Source organism: Aquarana catesbeiana, linkage group LG06 (genome assembly GCF_042186555.1).
Source record: "Aquarana catesbeiana isolate 2022-GZ linkage group LG06, ASM4218655v1, whole genome shotgun sequence".
Classification (NCBI taxonomy): Eukaryota; Metazoa; Chordata; class Amphibia; order Anura; family Ranidae; genus Aquarana; species Aquarana catesbeiana.
The window spans coordinates 393,245,069-393,263,532 of NC_133329.1; the positions used below are offsets into that span (position 1 = coordinate 393,245,069).

Consider the following 18,464-nt stretch of genomic DNA (forward strand, 5'->3'; position numbering starts at 1 on the left):
TGTTTTGTTCGTTTATAGCAGTAGTTTGTTATTTTATAAACTTACAGCAGGCCGTGGCCATCTGAAGCCAGACTGTATTTCTTCCTGGATCTCATCCTTGCAGATCTCGCACATGCTCAGTGCAGCACAAGCAGTGTAATAGGTTTCAGGTCAGGTTTCCATAGCAAGGGCAGTATCAGAGGAAGTTGCCACCCCTTCCCAGAAGGCATTGCAAACAGGAAATGATGCGATGAGCCACGACCAGGGAGGAGGAAGTGAAAAATGAATACAGTAGATATACAGTAGGTGCTGAGAAAAAAAATGTAAAAATATCCAATTCGTTTACAGTGCACAGTTTAGTGAGGGATGCTGAAGAGTTGTAAAAGTGGGTGGAACTCCACTTTAAAAAACATACCTGTTCCGACTTACAAACAGATTTAACTTAAGAACAAACCTACAGACCCTAACTTGTTTGCAACCCGGGGACCGCCTGTAATAGAATTACAAGTAGCCCTGTTAGTCCCCTACTCCAGTTTTCTGCCAATGCGGATGCCTAAAGGTCTCTGTTTCTGCCAATATGGCTGCTTGAAGTGCACCTGTGCCCAAATTATGGATATTATATGTAAAGTAATTGATCTTCAAAATTGATCTTCAAAAATCACAACTGCCAAGTCAAATCAGAAATGCCAAGTTTCTGCTGCCATAGAAAATAAGGTGCGAGGAGCTGCAATTTCAGTTCCTCTGTTGATAATTTTGAAGATGACATTTTCCACAGTGCCTGTAGTTGTAGAGTTTAACCAGTTTGGCTCCAAAGCAATTTATTTTATTTTCTGCATACATTTAAACATCTTAATTTTTGGCAAAAAAAATTAACCACTTGCCGACCGGCTCCTGTACATATACGTCAGCACTTTAAAGATGGATATCTCGGTAACGGCAGCAGCTGCTGCCACAACCGAGGTATCCATCTTTACAGGAGCCGTTCGTGTTTACAATAATGGTGGTCTCTGCAGTGGAATCTGCCGCGAGATCACCGTTATCGGAGGCGGGAGAGGTGCCACGTGAGTAGCGCCCGCATATAAAAACGGTGGTCAAACCACGTGAGGTATCGCTGCAAACGGTAAAGCTAGAGCAATAATTCTAGCCCTAGACCTCCTCTGTAACTCAAAACATGCAACTTGTAGATTTTTTAAACATCGCCTATGGAAATTTTTAAGGGTAAAAGTTTGACACCATTCCACGAGCAGGCGCAATTTTGAAGCGTGACATGTTGGGTATCAAATTACTTGGCGTAACATTATCGTTCACAATATAAAAAAAATTAGGCTAACTTTACTGTTGTCTTATTATTTTATTTAAAAAAGTTTTTTTCCAAAAAAAGTGCGCTTGTAAGACTGCTGCGCAAATACGGTGCAAAAAGAAGTATTGCAATGACCGCCATTTTATTCTCTAGGGTGTTAGAAAAAGACAATATATAATGTTTGGGGGTTCTAAGTAATTTTCTAGCAGAAAAACCTGTTTTAAACTTGTAAACACCAAAATCTCAAAACAGGGCTAGTCCTTAAGTGGTTAATTAAACTACCAGAACATTATATATTTTATGAAAGCACAGAAGCTCTGTAGAATAAAAAGGTGATAGTTGCAAATGTTTGCTTCACATGATATTTGTGCAACTGTTTAATAAACCAAATTTCCAGGAAAAAAAATATAATAAAATACATTTTAGTGCAAAACCACACCATATAATACCCATTTTTGGTTAAAATATAAAAGGTGAGGTTGCATCGAGTAAATAGATACCAAACATTCCATGCATAAAATTGCGTGCGCCCAGAATGATAAATGATGGTGCCCAAAAAATCCCCATAGGTGGCGCTTTTAAAGCTCATCAGTTTAAAGTTAATTAGTAGCTCTTGTGCTAGAATTATTGTTCTCACTCTGACGTTTGCGCCGATATGTCACACGTATGCTGCGACCGCAGTTTACATACGCGTGCACACCCTGGGCTTGCGTTTTATTATAATTTTTTTTTTTTTTACTTTTTTATTTTTATATTTATTTTTACTTGATTGCTATCACAAGGGGTTAATAACCCCCCCTATGTGATAGCATTGGGCAAGTGAGAGGTGCTCTTTATGGAGACAATAGACCCCAATGTCTCCCCTGCCCTTCACACCATCTAACCGAGCACAGATCGGCTTGGTCAGATGTGTCCCCTGGCTGTGCTGGCCAGGAAAGGGTGCATCTGAAACCGGAAGTGACATCACTTCCAGTTTCACGGTTTGCATGTGAGATCAAGGCATGGATTTGCCATCGGTCTCAGTGCAATCTATGTTCCGGGCACCGGTGAGCACAGGACAGCCCGGAATCAAATGGGGAGGGGGCCGCCGGCGTGAGGGGAGGCACCACGCTGCTGGCAGTGTGAGAGTGATCGTCAGCTATGGAGCTGCCGCATCACTTTCACTTTGAAGCCGAGAGCCGGTGTCTTGCTGAGAAAGTTCTCTCGGCGGGTAAGGACCCCCCCCTGTACTGCGCAGGCGCAGTGCCTGCGCAGTACCAAATACTATGAGCCGCCGGAGATAGCCGAAGCTCAAAATCTTCAATCAGCTGTACACGGCGCCTGCGCCCTAGGTCCAGGTTCCTTCCCCACCATCTAAGTGGACCTAGAGGGGGAATAAAAAAGAGCCGAGCGAAGCGAGGCCCTACCCGAAGCGTGGCGAGCGAAGCGAGGCCCTACCCGAAGCGTGGCGAGCAAAGCGAGCCCGCAAAGGGGCCCTCTTACAGGCGCGGTGTACAGCTGATTTTTACCTATTCATCTTCGGCTATTTCCGCTGGATCCTACTTCGCAGGCGCTGCGCCTGTGCAGTAGAGGGGGGGTCCTTATCCGCCGAGCGGAACTTTCTCGGCAGCACACCGGCTACACAAAACCCACACAGACTGATGGCTGCTGCAGCCATCAGCTTGTGATTAAAAGGTTCACTCTTTGGACGTACATAGTACGCACAAAGAGCTACATTGGTTAATAGGGGCTCTAACACTTTAATGAATGTACTTATAAGGACAAATTAATTATAAACAAATCAGAGTCCAAACAAATGGTTCAATGGTTCAGAGTCCAAACCACTATATGGTTTTTGCATGAAACATTATCTGCAGCCTTAAAGATCTCTCATTAGGTTCTGCTTTTCACTGAGGAATTTGAATGGGGCATGGAGATGGGAGGAAAAAGAGGGGGGGGGATAAGCATAGATGCCAGCTTTGTGAAACATCTGTATTCCCATAAAGGTTTGCGGTGCTCCTAGGGGAAACAGTGGCATTTCAAAAAGACAGATGCGGGCAAGCACCTGCTATTCTGAGACTCCCGGCTTGGATTGGCCACATGCAGCCCAAAAACAGCCACAAGAAATGTTTCTGAACTTGAGTCATAATTGTGGGTAACGTGACCCAAAATGATTTTCTCAGTTGAATCGAAGTGAATGTATTTTATTTTATTAACAACAATTTTTGAAAACCAATTGGAGAGATTTTCTTCTCTTGCTTCTAGAGAGGAGGTATGATGACCATTTACACTACGGGAACAATGGTCATGATTTTTTTTATGTACATACAGTTGTGTTCAAAATAATAGCAGTTCAACATCACTAACCAAGACCAATCACTGTTTTTGGTATAACTTATAATTCTACATGGCAAATCATTTACTAGTAGGTGCAGTAGAGTAATAGAAAACCAACAGATCCAGCAGTCATGACATGCATGCTGTTGATTCTGTCTAATTGAAAGGGGCGTGTTCACAATAATAGCAGTGTGGAGTTCAATTGGTGATGTCATTCAGTCTGTAAATTTACAGGTGGCCCTTATTTAAAGTGATTGTAAAGGCAGAAGGTTTTTTCATCTTAATGCATTCTATGAATTAAGATAAAAAGCCTTCTGTGTGCAGCAGCCCCCCTCGGCCACCCCAATACTTACCTGAGCCCCCTCTCTACACATCGATGGCCACGAGCGTCTAGGCCGTCCGGGACTCTCCCTCCTGATTGGCTGAGACACAGCAGTGGTGCCATTGGTCCCCTCTGCTGTCAAAGACAGTTAGCCAAACAGAAGAGAGAGGGGGCGAGGCCGAACCGCAGCTCCATGTTTGAATGGACACACAGAGCTGCAGCTCAGCTTGGGTGCCCCCCATCAACGGGAGGGACCAGGAGCACAGAAGAGGGACCCAAGAAGAGGAGGAGCCGGGCTGCTCTGTGCAAAACCACTGAACAGAGCAGGTAAATTTAACATGTTTGTTATTTTCATGGAAAAAAAAAAAACACACATAATGAGACAGTACAATCACTTTAACAACTTTGCCCCCTTAATGACCAGGCCATTTTTTGCGATACGGCACTGTGTCGCTTTAACTGACAATTGCGCGGTCGTGCAACGATGTACCCAAACAAAATTGACGTCCTTTTTTTTCCCCACAAACAGAGCTTTGTTTTGGTGGTATTTGATCACCTCTGCGTTTTTTTTTTGTGCGCTATAAACAAAGAGCAACAATTTTGAAAAAAATAAAACATTTCTTTTTTACTTTTTGCTATAATACATATCAAAAAAAAAAAAATAATAATAAAAAAAAATTATATATAATAAATAATATATATATATATAAAAAAATGTATTCATCAGTTTAGGCCGACATATTTTCTACATATTTTTGGTAAAAAAATATATCGCAATAGGCGTATATTGATTGGTTTGCGCAACAGTTATCGCGTCTACAAACTATGGGATAGATTAAGGGACTTTTATTTTTTTTTTTAATTGTTTTTAGTAATGGCGACAATCTGCGATTTTTAGCAGGGCTGCGACATTGCAGTGGACAAATTTGACCACAAATGACACTTTTTGGAGACCAGCGACATTATTACACTGATCAGTGCTATAAAAATGCACTGATCAATGTAAAAATTACACTGGCAGGGAAGGGGTTAACTGTGTTCCCTGGGTGTGTTCTAACTGTAGGGGGGATGGGCTGCCAGGGACATGACAGAGATCACTGTTCCCGATGACTGGGAACAGTAGATCTCTGTCATGTCCCCCGTCAGAATGGGGAATCGCCTTGTTTACATAGGCAGATCCCCGTTCTGCCTCTGTACTAGGCAATTGTGGGCCGCCGGCGGACATCTAGTCCGCCCTGCCCGCGGGCTCTCTCCTGCAGCGTGTGCACGCCGCCGGCGCCGCGCACCCAACCGTAACTAACAGGAAGCCAGATCACAGCAGCAAAATAAAAAGAGGGATTTAGAGAATGATGAGAGCAAAAGATGGTTCTTTGAGTTAAGAATACATACTTGAAGAACAGATTTTATCTTTTATTTTCCCCCCCATTTAAACCAGAGTTTAGCGTCACTTTAGGGTGAGAAGTTAGACACCCAGATTATGCTGCTGGTGGCAGACATGTTTCCTTTTATATACAGTAGCTCTGCTAGGTCCACTTTAAATTAATTAAATTCTGGATATAAGCTTTTAATCTTGTGCACCTTTTATACTTTTATTTATTAGCAATATATAAAATTGTATAATAATAAATCACACTTTGTTTATTGTATTTTATTCAGAAACATTTCTATTATGATACAAAATACCACCGCCCCCCCCCCCCCCCCCCCCCAAAAAAAAAAGGCAGACACAAAATGTTGGATAAAATGTACATTCATAATTTATTTGGTTGTTTATAAAATTAAAATAACACGAGAAGGTGTTCTGTGTGTCAGTGAAGCTTTCCTCCATCCACTGTCAATAGTCACAGTATGAAATGAGAGGGTCATCATTAAACGCCTGGCCAATCACACAGCCTGGCAAAAAAGAGCGTCATCAGGATTCCATCATGAAACTTCAAGGGAATTTTTTATTTTTTTTTTTGGAAATAGACCGGTCCTTCAAAACTACTCTTTAAAAAGCAGAATTATATATAATTTTCAGTTAAAACACCAAATATGTTTTATATATAACAATCATTTCTTACTTTACTTGAAGTTTCAGGGTAGACTCCCTGAATAAAAACTCTTGTATATATTATGTCGCCTGTACACAGCTTTTATCAGATATTGGAGACATCCCACTGGCATGGTGGGAAATTAGGATAAACCTCCACACATACACCATCATTATCAGATATATATATATATTTGAACAAAATAATTGTATATAGTTACATGGTCATTGAGTTTTGCAGCAGAAGAATCAAGTTAGTGAGCAAACTGGTTTTCTACAAGTAGTGTTAATGGAGACAGAGATCAGCTTATGTACTGTATATGAACAGAATAGAAAATTGATGCATGTGGTCTAAAGGAGACTTTGAAGAAGAAAGCGTACGGCTTAATAAATTATTTGGACCCAAGGAGAAACACACTGGGGTCATCAGCTTTCGCAGGAGACACGTCTTGGGATATTATTTCATCACTGAGCAGAATGAAGCCCATACAAGCTGAAATAATAGCACTACATGCCACAGTAAATAAATAAGTAGCCTGCAATACTATATTTTGTCAGCTGGTGGCAGTGCAGGAAAAGTCCTCTACGAACAGTGTTTACTAAATCCAAGGTTCTTAAAATGTATGTCTGGACCAAAAAAAACAAAAAACAAACAAACTAAAAAAAACATATACACAGCACATCTCTGCAAAACTTGCACATTTCACCCAAAAAAAAAAAAAAAAAAAAAATCACTAAAATTTGTTTTGGTTCCTCCACCCCAAACTCGCTCATCCATGTCTTTATGGACCTTGCTTTGTGGACTGGTCCAAATCATTTGATGGAGGGGGGATTATGATGTGGGGTTGTTTTTCAGGGGTTGGACTTGGCCCCTTAGTTCCAGTGAAGGGAACTCTTAAGGCGTCAGCATACCAAGACATATTAGACAATTTCATGCTCCCAACTTTGTGGGAACACTTTGGGGATGGCCCCTTCCTGTTCCAACATAACTGCACACCAGTGCACAAAGCAAGGTCCATAAAGACAAGAATGAGCAAGTTTGGGGTGGAGGAACTTGACTGGCCTGACCTCTACCCGATAGAACACCTTTGGGATGAATTAGAGCGCAGACTGTGAGCCAGGCCTTCTCATCCAACATCAGTGCCTGACCTCACAAATGCTCTTCTGGAAGAATGGTCAAACATTCCCATAGACACACTCCTAAACCTTGTGGACGGCCTTCCCAGAAGAGTTGAAGCTGTTATAGCTGCAAAGGGCGGGCCAACTCAATATTGAACCTTACGGCCTAAGACTGGGAATGCCATTAAAGTTCATGTGTGTGTAGAGGCAGGCGTCCCAATACTTTTGGTAATATAGTGTATATACATACGGTGGTCAGCAAGTTGTTAAAACCACCGCATTTCTACCAGAAATCCAGTGAGTGCCTAATTTCCTGCTGCTGTAATGAATTCCCAAACAGTGTTGTCAGCTCCACCTCAGGAGGATAGTTCTCCTCTCTTCAACCCCCTGACATAAGAATGGGAGGGTGGATTCTGTAGTCCAGCAGGGGAGAGCTCTGGCAGGGTCGTCAGCCAACAACAGGAAGTCAGGAGCCTGTTCAATTTTTCCCGGAATTAATGGGCATTACATCTGTACTTGCAGCATTGTTTAAAGGACAAAACACTGGAAAATGTGCATGTATTGCAGAAATATACTGGATATATTTTTCTCTATTATTCCCAAATGATTTTAAATCACTGAGCTAGGTGTGAAAACTGTGTGCTTCTCATAAGATCACTCATTAAAAGGCCTGAAGGGCGTTATAATTATTCCTTACTCTATCCAAATGGAAAGATTTGGCTTTAGTTCTACTTTAAGAGTAGGGCACTTATATTGGTTTACAATCCATAAATTATATATATATATATATATATATATATATATATATATATATATATATATATATAGTGTGTGTAATAAATATATATATATATATAATTTTCTGTTCTTCACTATATTTCCATATAGCTTTAGGAGAACTTATAATGTGAATAACAGTCTTTTAAAAAAAAAAAAAAAAAAGGAGAATCTTTTGTCATAGTTGGGCTGATATGGTGAAGAAATATAAAAAGGGCAAATTGAAGAGCCAACAAAAGCTTTCAGTTTAGTCGGGTCAGATCAGTGGAAATTAATTCTGATTGGCCACAATGGGTTACCGCACTTTCCATATTACTACAGCCCACCTCATCGAAAAAGCATACCTGGATATGCAGGCATAGACATTTTTTTTATTTTTGATTAATAAAAAAATTATTTGGAGCATAAATAAATCTGGTCAAAAATCTTGTTTTAGACGACGCATATAAAGATAATTTTTCCATTTAAATCTGAACTCCTGGCAGATATAAAAGAGAGAAATGAATGCAGATCTGTACAGCAGAGCTCACAGAAGTGAAGGTTTGCAACTCCTTTAGCAAGTCATCATCTGTGTGTATAGTCATGGAGCTGACATGGAGTCAGATTAAAGTGGTTGTAAAGGCTGAAGGTTTTTTTTACCTTCATGCATTCTATGCATAAAAGGTAAAAAACCTTCTGTGTGCTGCTGCTCCCCCCCACCACAGCCCCCCCCCCCCCTCAATACTCACCTGAGCCCCCTCTAGATCCAGCGACGTTCACGAGAGCCACAGCTGTCCCAGGACTCTGTCTCCTTATTGGCTAAGACACCATTGGCTCACACTGTTGTCAATCACAGCCAATGGGGAGGGGGGGGGGGCTGAGCTGTGGCTCTGTGTGTCTAATGGATGAATAGAGCAGGGCTCAGGAGAGAGCATGCACCAGTGCCCTCATAGCAGGCAGCTTGCTATTGAGGGTAACTGGTCAAGGGGGAGGAGCCAGGATCGCTGGGCGGGGGACCAGAGAAGAAGGGGACTGGTCTGTGCAAAACCATTACACAGAGCAGGCGAGTATAACAACATGTTTGTTTGTTTTTTTAAAGCTGAACCTTTAATACCACTTTAAGTGAAGCTGAACAAAGCAGAAGATTCAGAAGAAGCATCTACAATTATAATAATTGAAAGAGACACTGTCACTCTGATCATTCAGGGCCAAGTGACAGTGTCCTACTGATAGCTCACCCCACAGCAAGGTATACTCACCAATACACATTCCCTTGCCTGCTACAGAAGTCCTGGAAAATCCCAGTGACAGATCTTACCTGGCGGGATGACGTCATTGCCTCTCCCCATATGACAGCATTTGGAGCCAATTAGAATAGAGTGCTGTGACATGGGGAAGGTCACATGTTCCCCTCATACCTGGAATCCCAGCTCCATAGCAGAGACCGATCACAGAGGCAGCAAAGCAGTGTGAATTGGTGAGTATAACTTTAAAGTGTGTGTTACCACAACACTTCAAATTTCTGATATGTGCCTGCTGTACCATGTACTTCTATGAGAAAATCTCCTGTTCTCTTTGTATTGCTTCCTTTGTGTGACATCCCCGGTGTTCCTACCAGTCCCTCTGCTCTCCGATGAAAAACTGACCACACTAAAAAGGAGAACAAACCGTGGTCAGTTCTCAAGCAATGCCGAGAACTCAGAGAGCTCTCCGCCAATGATCAGACTTGTCCTGACACACCCCCCCTTGCACAGCCTTTCACAGGGAAGACCAGTGTACTGTTGCTTCGCCTCCCCCCAGCTCTTATGCAGCTGAGAACAGAGGGAATGTGATCACTTAAAAAAAAAAAAAAAAAAAAAAGGGAAGAAAATTTATTTATAGTGTTTTACAAAAATGTTTTGCCTTTCATTTCTATTTTAAACAGAATAAGCTGTTTTACAAGGGGATCGCTTACAATCACCAAGACTAAAATATAGTTTCTTGTAGTTATCCAGTCATAAATGATTCTCATTAAGCACAATTGGAAGTTATTTCTAATTTACTTCCGTTTTTATAAACCAGTCATACTGCGTGTTACATAACTTTCTAGCACCAAGTCAATTTCGTATAGCAGAAGCAGATAACTTTTGGCTTGCACGCTGCTGCTGAACTACAAATCCCAGCAGACTGGAGGCAGTGGTATAACAGCAGCAGACATACCAGAGTTTTATATATTTAGATACTTCTATAAAAAAAGGCTCTTATTATTTTTCAAGCAGCAGGAATGAAACATGAATGTTCATAGCATGTTTGCATGGCAGACAGGACTGAAAGGCTTTCTTACGGGTGATACCTGATAAAATATATACAGTTTCTTTGGAAATGTTTAAAATGATCATTAATAAAGAGCACCTGTTGCCTACACACTGTAAAGAAAGCCATTTTGTGGGATCAATCACTGTTAAAGAGAATGCGGCTTTAGATCTAAGATGGATAAAAGGAAGAACGGGGCCATAGACAAGGTAACAGCTCTGCTTTCTCTGCTCCAGCCCTTTGATTGACACTCTGAGGTTGGGTTCACACTGATGTGAATTGGATGTGGGTTTCCCTGCATCCAATTTGCATGACAGGAGAGTGTGACCGGCTCTCAATTGAGCCGGTTCACACATCTCTGGGGCGTCTTTGGCTCCGTTTCACGCGCAAATTCAGGCAAAAAATTTGGACCCGATTCATAGCTGAAATCGGTGTACAGGGGACGCATCGGACCCCATGCTGGGGCATGTGGCCGCATCAGTGTAAACCCAGCCTTAGAGACATTGGGGTTGATTTACTAAAACTGGAGAGTAAAAAATCTGGTGCAGCTCTGCATTGAAAACCAATCAGCTTGCAGGTTTGTTTGATAAAGCTTAAAGTGATTGTAGGGGTAATTTTTTTTGTTAAATAACATACATATCATACTTTTCTCCAGTGTACAGCTTGTTTTGCACAGAGTGGCCCCGAACCTCCTCTTCTGGGGTCCCCCGGCAGCTCTCGTGGCTCCTCCCCACATCAGATAACCCCCTAGGAGAAGCGCTCTCCTGGGGGGGATCACCTTGCGGGCACGCTCCCGAGTCCAGCATTTAGAGGACGAATGCAGGACTCGGCTCCGCCCCCCTGGCACGCCCATCATTGGATTTGATTGACAGCAGGGAGCCAATGCTGTGAAAAAACACGAACCTTTACAACCCCTTTAATTAAACAAGCTGAAGCTAGGAGCTGATTGGGTACTATGCACAGCCGCACCAGATTTTGCACTCTCCAGCTTTAGTAAATCAACCCCACTCTCACCTTGACCATACCCTCATCTTACCTGCACTTCCGCTCAGCTCTAACCTACACTGTAGCCTGCTTTGAAATCCAAGATGTCGGCTGGTGTCAGATGCTAAAGCAAGCATTGACATCACTCCTCTGGTCATGTGACAGTGCTTGTGCCTAGAATTTGGCTACTAGACCCCAAGCACTGTCAATTGGGATTAGGTCCCACACTCCCCTATATTCTAGAGTACTGGGAATTGTTGAGAGCTGTGATGGAGGCGGTAGCTGTGAAGAAGCGCTGGAAAGGTGATTAGAACTGGTGAAGGGTCTTTACAAAAGTAGTGATACTTTGTCTTGAATAGGTCAAATTAAAAAACAAAAAACACGCACCATCTTTTGCAGTGGGGGCTGTGCCCACAATGCAACGGTTACCTGCTTGTTTATATCTAGAAGAACAACAAAAGGAAATAAATGTTCCCGATCCTCCTTACAGCTAAACTGGTCTCTGCAGCTTTTGAACGCCTCCATCTATGGACCTGACGTCATCGAGAACAGAGCTGGGTCCATCATCCTGTTCTGGATGTGAGGACGCAGAGGGACAGTCCACTGTCCGCTGCCTCGGTGGAGGGACAGTCCACTGCCTCGGTGGAGGGACAGTCCACTGCCTCGGTGGAGGGACAGTCCACTGCCTCGGTGGAGGGACAGTCCACTGCCTCGGTGGAGGGACAGTCCACTGTTCGCTGCCTCGGTGGAGGGACAGTTCGCTGCCTCGGTGGAGGGACAGTCCACTGCCTCGGTGGAGGGACAGTCCACTGCCTCGGTGGAGGGACAGTCCACTGTTCGCTGCCTCGGTGGAGGGACAGTTCGCTGCCTCGGTGGAGGGACAGTCCGCTGCCTCGGTGGAGGGACAGTCCACTGCCTCGGTGGAGGGACAGTCCACTGCCTCGGTGGAGGGACAGTCCACTGCCTCGGTGGAGGGACAGTCCACTGCCTCGGTGGAGGGACAGTCCACTGCCTCGGTGGAGGGACAGTCCACTGCCTCGGTGGAGGGACAGTCCACTGTTCGCTGCCTCGGTGGAGGGACAGTCCACTGAGGCAGCATGAAGGAATGCCTTCTGCCAGGGGAGAGGCAAGTAAGTAAAATGTTTTTCCTCCCCTGGACAAAACAAGATCTTAACCCCTTGCAGGGTGGGCACAGCCCCACTGAAAGGGTTAATTTCTTTCTGCCCAGAGTTGAACTATAATGGACTGCAACAGAAGTCTACCTATTTGCATTGAAAACAAAAATCTCCTGCACACAAGTGTAATAGCCTGGTACAGGTAATGGTGCAAGCTCCACATCACAAGGAGGCCACTTCAAGCCTTGTTGCCCTCTTGGGTTGGGGGGGGGGGGTCCTGAAACCACAACAACAGACAAAAGAGGGTGCACCAGCCTAGTGCAAAGTCCCACAGCATTTATTAATTAAGAAAAAGCAGCATGAAATATACTCACAAACATGTGACTTAAAACCACTTATCGAGCTACTCATCTCTAGCCCAGTAATCCTAGACTGGGCAAGTTCCACAGTGTAGGGGGGGGGGGGCTCACCGGGATCCTGACTGGCTTAACTATTTCGAAGGATACACTTTGTTCATCAGAGCACTTCTGATGAAGGTGCATCCTTTGAAACGCGTCAGTCAGGATCCCGGTAGCTCAAATGAGTGGATGAGCGGGTTTAATTCACGTTTGTGAGCATATTTTTTACATTATCCCACAGCATTTTTTAATTTTTATTAACAAATGCTGTGGGATAATGCACCAGGCTGGTGCGCCCTCTCTTTTGTTAACCCATTTGTATATGGCCCCATCAATCACCAACTGCCTACAACTCCCTTTTAGAAGTGAAGGGCAGGTACACAGCTCAGAGCAGTGGTCTCCAAATTGCAGCCCAGGAGATAGATGCGGCCCTTTGCTTGCTTTTATCAGGCCCTTGGGGCATCCCAACCTCCCCCACTGTCAGCAACAGTGGGGCATAGTTCCTCCCACTGACAATGATGGGGCACTATTTCTTCCACTGACACCAAATGATGGGGCACTCTTCCTCCCACTGACATCAATGATGGGGCACTCTTCCTCCCACTGACATCAATGATGGGGCACTCTTCCTCCCACTGACATCAATGATGGGGCACTCTTCCTCCCACTGACATCAATGATGGGGCACTCTTCCTCCCACTGACATCAATGATGGGGCACTCTTCCTCCCACTGACATCAATGATGGGGCACTCTTCCTCCCACTGACATCAATGATGGGGCACTCTTCCTCCCACTGACATCAATGATGGGGCACTATTCCTCCCACTGACATCAATGATGGGGCACTTTCCTTCCACTGACACCAATGATGGGGCACTATTCCTCCCACTGACACCAATGATGGGGCACTATTCCTCCCACTGACATCAATGATGGGGCACTGTTTCTCCTACTGATGTCAATGATGAGGCATTGTTTACTCACACTGACACCGGGGCATCTTCTACTCCCACTGGCCATAGTTTAGCCCCCTGTAAAGTTTGAAGGACAATAAACTGGCCCTTTGTTTAGAAAGTTTGGAGCCCTCTGTCTTAGAGCAACTTCCCTATTCCCCTAATTTACTGCTGGAGCATGAAGGCTGTAGCAGGGCCCATTACACATCTATCAGGCCCTACACCCCCGTCTAGGTAACCCTGTGCATTAATTGGCTCTGCCCTGGATATATGACCAGGACTTGTTGACACGAGTGGCTGCATTCTCAAGATCTGACAAAATGGCTTCTGCAGTGTCAAAGTAACAACAGTTTATACCTTCCTTACTTCCAGCTAATGAGACCAGACAAGTGGCCTATACAGCCTACAGGAAAAGAAGCGATAGAAACTCAGGCATGCAAAACATCATCCAAATATTGTGTCCGTTCTGAAGAGTAAAAACCCAGAGTTGTGGCTGAAACTCAGAAACGTATTGCAGTTCCTGCTTCTGTGCTTGGAGATGGGTGCTGGTCCTGGTGACGTGCTAGCACATATTACACATGCTCTGTTTGGCATCACGACTCGGTCCCTAAACATAGACAATACAGCTATATTTAATGCATGTAAACAGCCATTATAATAAAACAGGAGAAAGGACAGTGTACACACAAGTGAATGAATGTTACATACAAGGTACGAGTAGGCCAAAAAATAAAAAATAAAAATTTGGAAATGTTTTTAACACTTACCTGTTGAATTAGGTGCAAAATCCTATGTGTATCGATCAGAGCACTGGAGGGAAAAATATTTAAAGATTTCTTTTTAAACTGGGGTTTTATTTGGAGTGGTTGGAGCTGGTCTATTGGTACCTTGTATATAGTCAAACCACAGGTTGAGCAACAATATTGGTATTACATTAGAAAAAAAATTTGAATAAAATGTAGAAGCAAAAAAAATTTAGAAAAACAACCAGAAGAGGGCGCCTCCATCTAAATATAGACCATGGATGCTCAACCTGTCGCCCCATCATGCCTCTGCCTTTGGGAGTGATGCTTGTAACGGTCAGCCTTGCAATGCCTCATGGGACTTGTTGTTCCGCAACAGCTGGAGGGCCACAGGTTGAGCACCCCTGATATAAGACTGTATAAAAAGTGACATTAGAAAATAAAAATCTCTCTCTCTTTCCATATATATATATCCTTGGCGAGTGCAGTCATCAGGAGAGCTGTAGCGATGGCAGAGCGGTACTAGGAAGTGGCTGGACGTTAGGTAGTCTGCAGCCGAATTGAAGAATGTGAAGGCCGCTGGGAGCTGGAACACAAGCTAGTCCGGCTTTGTGGCTGCTTTCGGATCCTTGCAGCCAGATTGGCATGGATCGGCAGGACTCGTTTTACCAAGAGGATGAGGTCAATCTGTAAAAGGGGGCGTGGTTACACATTTTGGGGGCTCTACCCTTTGGAAAACCAATAGGGAAAGGTTTTATAGAAAAGCTTCCCTATTGGTTTGACAAAGGGGTGGAGCCCAGAAACGAGTATGCCATGCTATCTTTTGCGTAGTGATCCGGAAGCCGTCACACAGCCGGACTAGTGTGCCTTCCAGCTCCCAGCACACAGAGGTCTTCACATTCATCAATTCAGGTACAGACTGCCCAATGTCCTGCCGCTTCCTTGCACCACTCTGCCTATAATCGCCGCTCTAGGTGCACATCTTTTGAATGTAGAATTAGAATGTCAGAGCGGAGGGGTAAGTAATGTTTTCAGGAATATGACTGCACATGTTGATTTTCATTTGTAGTAGGTGTAATTGAGCAGAGGTTTTTAAATATAAATGGTAAACTAACCTTTTAAAAAAACTAGCCCATCACCTAAACTAACCCATAGCCTAAAAAAAGGTGATGAGTGAGTATATCTTCTATGCCTTCACTATATTTTAACAATGATTCAAATATAACATGAATTGTACTGACCGCTTGTTGCCGTCTGTATTCTTCTTCACTAGCTGACAAAGCTCGGGCTAGAGCCAAGTCTTCTTCTTCCTGAGTGCTGAGAGATAAAAGCACATGTGAAAAGGATCAGAGAAACACACAAGAACATCATTTGCTTTAAGTACTCAATGAAAGCCCATTTATTCAAGGAAATATATTAGCGTCTCTAGTTAATGTCTCCTCTAAAACACTTCTCAGAATTTAACCCCTTCCCGCTCACGTTATAGCCGAAACATGGCTACAGAACGGGCTAACTTTGCCGGGAGGGCGTCCATGGATGTCCTCCTGTGCTCGGGCCAGGCACTCTGTAATCGCGGAGTCCTTTGGACTCGGCTGATCACAGATCGGGGTAAAGGGCCAATCAAAGCGCCTTTTTACCACGTCATTAGCTTTTAGTCAATGACAGCTGATCATGGAAGTAAACAGAAGCCGGTTATCTGCTTTTTTTTTTTTTCTCACACTGTGCGTGAGGAGAAAAGAACAAAGCTGTTAACCGGCTTCTGTTACAGGGACATAAGTCCCCACGTTACCAACCAGTGTTGCCAATCAGTGCCCATCATCAGTGTTGCCCATCAGTGCCCATCATCAGTGTTGCCCATCAGTGCCCATCATCAGTGTTGCCCATCAGTGCCCATCATCAGTGTTGCCCATCAGTGCCCATCATCAGTGTTGCCCATCAGTGCCCATCATCAGTGTTGCCAATCAGTGCCCATCATCAGTGTTGCCAATCAGTGCCCATCATCAGTGTTGCCAATCAGTGCCCATCATCAGTGTTGCCAATCAGTGCCCATCATCAGTGTTGCCAATCAGTGCCCATCAGTGTTGCCAATCAGTGCCCATCATCAGTGTTGCCAATCAGTGCCCATCATCAGTGTTGCCAATCAGTGCCCATCATCAGTGTTGCCAATCAGTGCCCATCATCAGTGTTGCCAATCAGTGCCCATCATCAGTGTTGCCAATCAGTGCCCATCATCAGTGTTGCCAATCAGTGCCCATCAGTGTTGCCAATCAGTGTCCATCAGTGTTGCCAATCAGTGTCCATCAGTGTTGCCAATCAGTGCCCATCAGTGTTGCCAATCAGTGCCCATCAGTGTTGCCAGTGTTGCCAATCAGTGCCCATCAGTGTTGCCAATCAGTGCCCATCAGTGTTGCCAGTGCCCATAAATGCCTCATTAGTGTCACTTATCAGTGCCCTTCAGTGCAGCCTCATCAGTACCTCCTGATCAGTGCCCACCAGTGCCACCTATCAGTGCCACCTATCAGTGCAGCCCCATCAGCGGAGATCAGTGAAGGAGAAAAACTACCTGTTTGCAAAATTTTTTAATAATTTTTTTTAATTTTTGTTTTTTCTTCAACATTTTCGGTCTCTTTTTTTGTTTAGCAAAAAAATTAAAACCCAATGGTGATTAAATACCACCAAAAGAAAGCTCTATTTGGGTGTTAGAAACTATAAAAATTTCAAATGGATACAGTGTTGCATGACCACACAATTGTCATTCAAAGTGTGACAGTGCTGAAAGCTGAAAATTGACCTGGGCAGGAAGGGGGTAAAAGTGCCCAGTAGACAAGTGGTTAGAAGAGGATGCACTCATACTCGGGCCAGTTGTAACGGAACCCCACCGGAGTTTGATCTTCCCCCCTCCCCTGCTGGTCTGCATTCACACTGGATTGTAAGAAAATGTTCCATACTCCCCTGCTAACCATACCAGTGATCACTACACAGTCCACTATAGAGAGAACTGTGCTCCGGCAGCACTTCAGCAAACAGTACCAGATTAGAAAAGAACAACACCCGGGGACCACCTTTTTCAAGTGGTCCTGGACATGGTACACTTAACCAGTCCCAGGCACAGTTGGAAGCACTCACACTACAGAAACGAATGGGCGCAAGGGGCTAAACTGCACCCAGTTCAAAGTGCTGGTGTGAGTGCATCCTTAAGCAGCCCATAGTTGGCGGAAGGAACAAAAATCACTTGATTCCCACATTAACACAGTCAGTATTGATTGGAAGAATCCCTCCCGCAGCACTATTGTGTTCTGCTGGTAGGGATTCTTCCCATCTTCCACAATCAGAACACTAAGGGCCTGTGTTAATGGGCTTCTGTTTGCGTCAATTGGGTTTTGTATTCCCATACAAGCCTATGGAAATGCAAAGCCCTTTCGAAGCAGGTCAGAAGGCGGTCAGCCACAGGTCAAATGCACCTGTAAATGAATTCCAGATGATCTCCAAAGCATGGGTCAATGGAACCTTTCCTTCCTCAGGTATTTAAAGTGGTTGTAAACCCCATTCATGATATTTGACTTAAGCACACATATATAAATATATATAGTGTTGTGTTTACTTATCTGACTCCAAAGCTCTAAGTGCCATTTCTCTCTGGTGCTCCATTCCTCTGTTATCAGCAGAGTCACTTTTGTCAAGTTCTCTGACACATGAGAGAACGGTAGCTGAAAATTTGTGGATCCTGTCTAAATTGGCCCTAGTATGGGTGTGTATGAATGTGAGTTCGGGACCTTAGACTGTAAGCTCCTTGAGGGCAGGGACTGAAGTGGATGTACAATGTATGAATGTATATGTATTGCATACTGTAGTGTAGTGCTGCGTAAATTGGCAGCGCTATACAAGTACCTGAAATAATACTTATGTAGGGAGATTTGTTTCATCCCTGAATATCATCTGAGGCTGTTCACTTCTGTGTATATGTGAGGGTTTACAACCACTTTACAGAATGACCTCACTTTTTCACCAGCACAACCTTTTACTATACCTGTGCTGCTGAGGCGTGTTCTGTGCTGATTCTGCTAGCGACATTTCCAGAGCCCTCTGTAAGGCTTCCTCCTCCGTCTGCAAAAAAAAAAAAAAAAAAAAAAGTGTGTTCAATGCATAAAATATA

General features: G+C 44.0%; 1 protein-coding gene across 2 annotated transcripts in view; it reads right to left on the reverse strand.

Moving 5' to 3' along the window:
* Window positions 1-5,651: 5,651 nt before the first annotated feature.
* ZFAND2B (zinc finger AN1-type containing 2B) overlaps window positions 5,652-18,464 on the reverse strand; it is a 33,611-nt gene continuing 20,798 nt past the window's right edge. Inside the window, exons 8-11 of one of the 2 annotated variants that reach the window (XM_073634360.1) lie at window positions 18,339-18,415; window positions 15,553-15,628; window positions 14,336-14,378; window positions 5,652-14,175 (exon numbers count right to left, since the gene is read on the reverse strand). In XM_073634360.1, the coding sequence (XP_073490461.1) occupies window positions 14,358-14,378; window positions 15,553-15,628; window positions 18,339-18,415 (174 nt within the window). In that variant the 3' untranslated portion in view covers window positions 5,652-14,175; window positions 14,336-14,357. The remainder of the gene's footprint in view (window positions 14,176-14,335; window positions 14,379-15,552; window positions 15,629-18,338; window positions 18,416-18,464) is intronic. The other variant, XM_073634359.1, reaches the window with a different exon arrangement.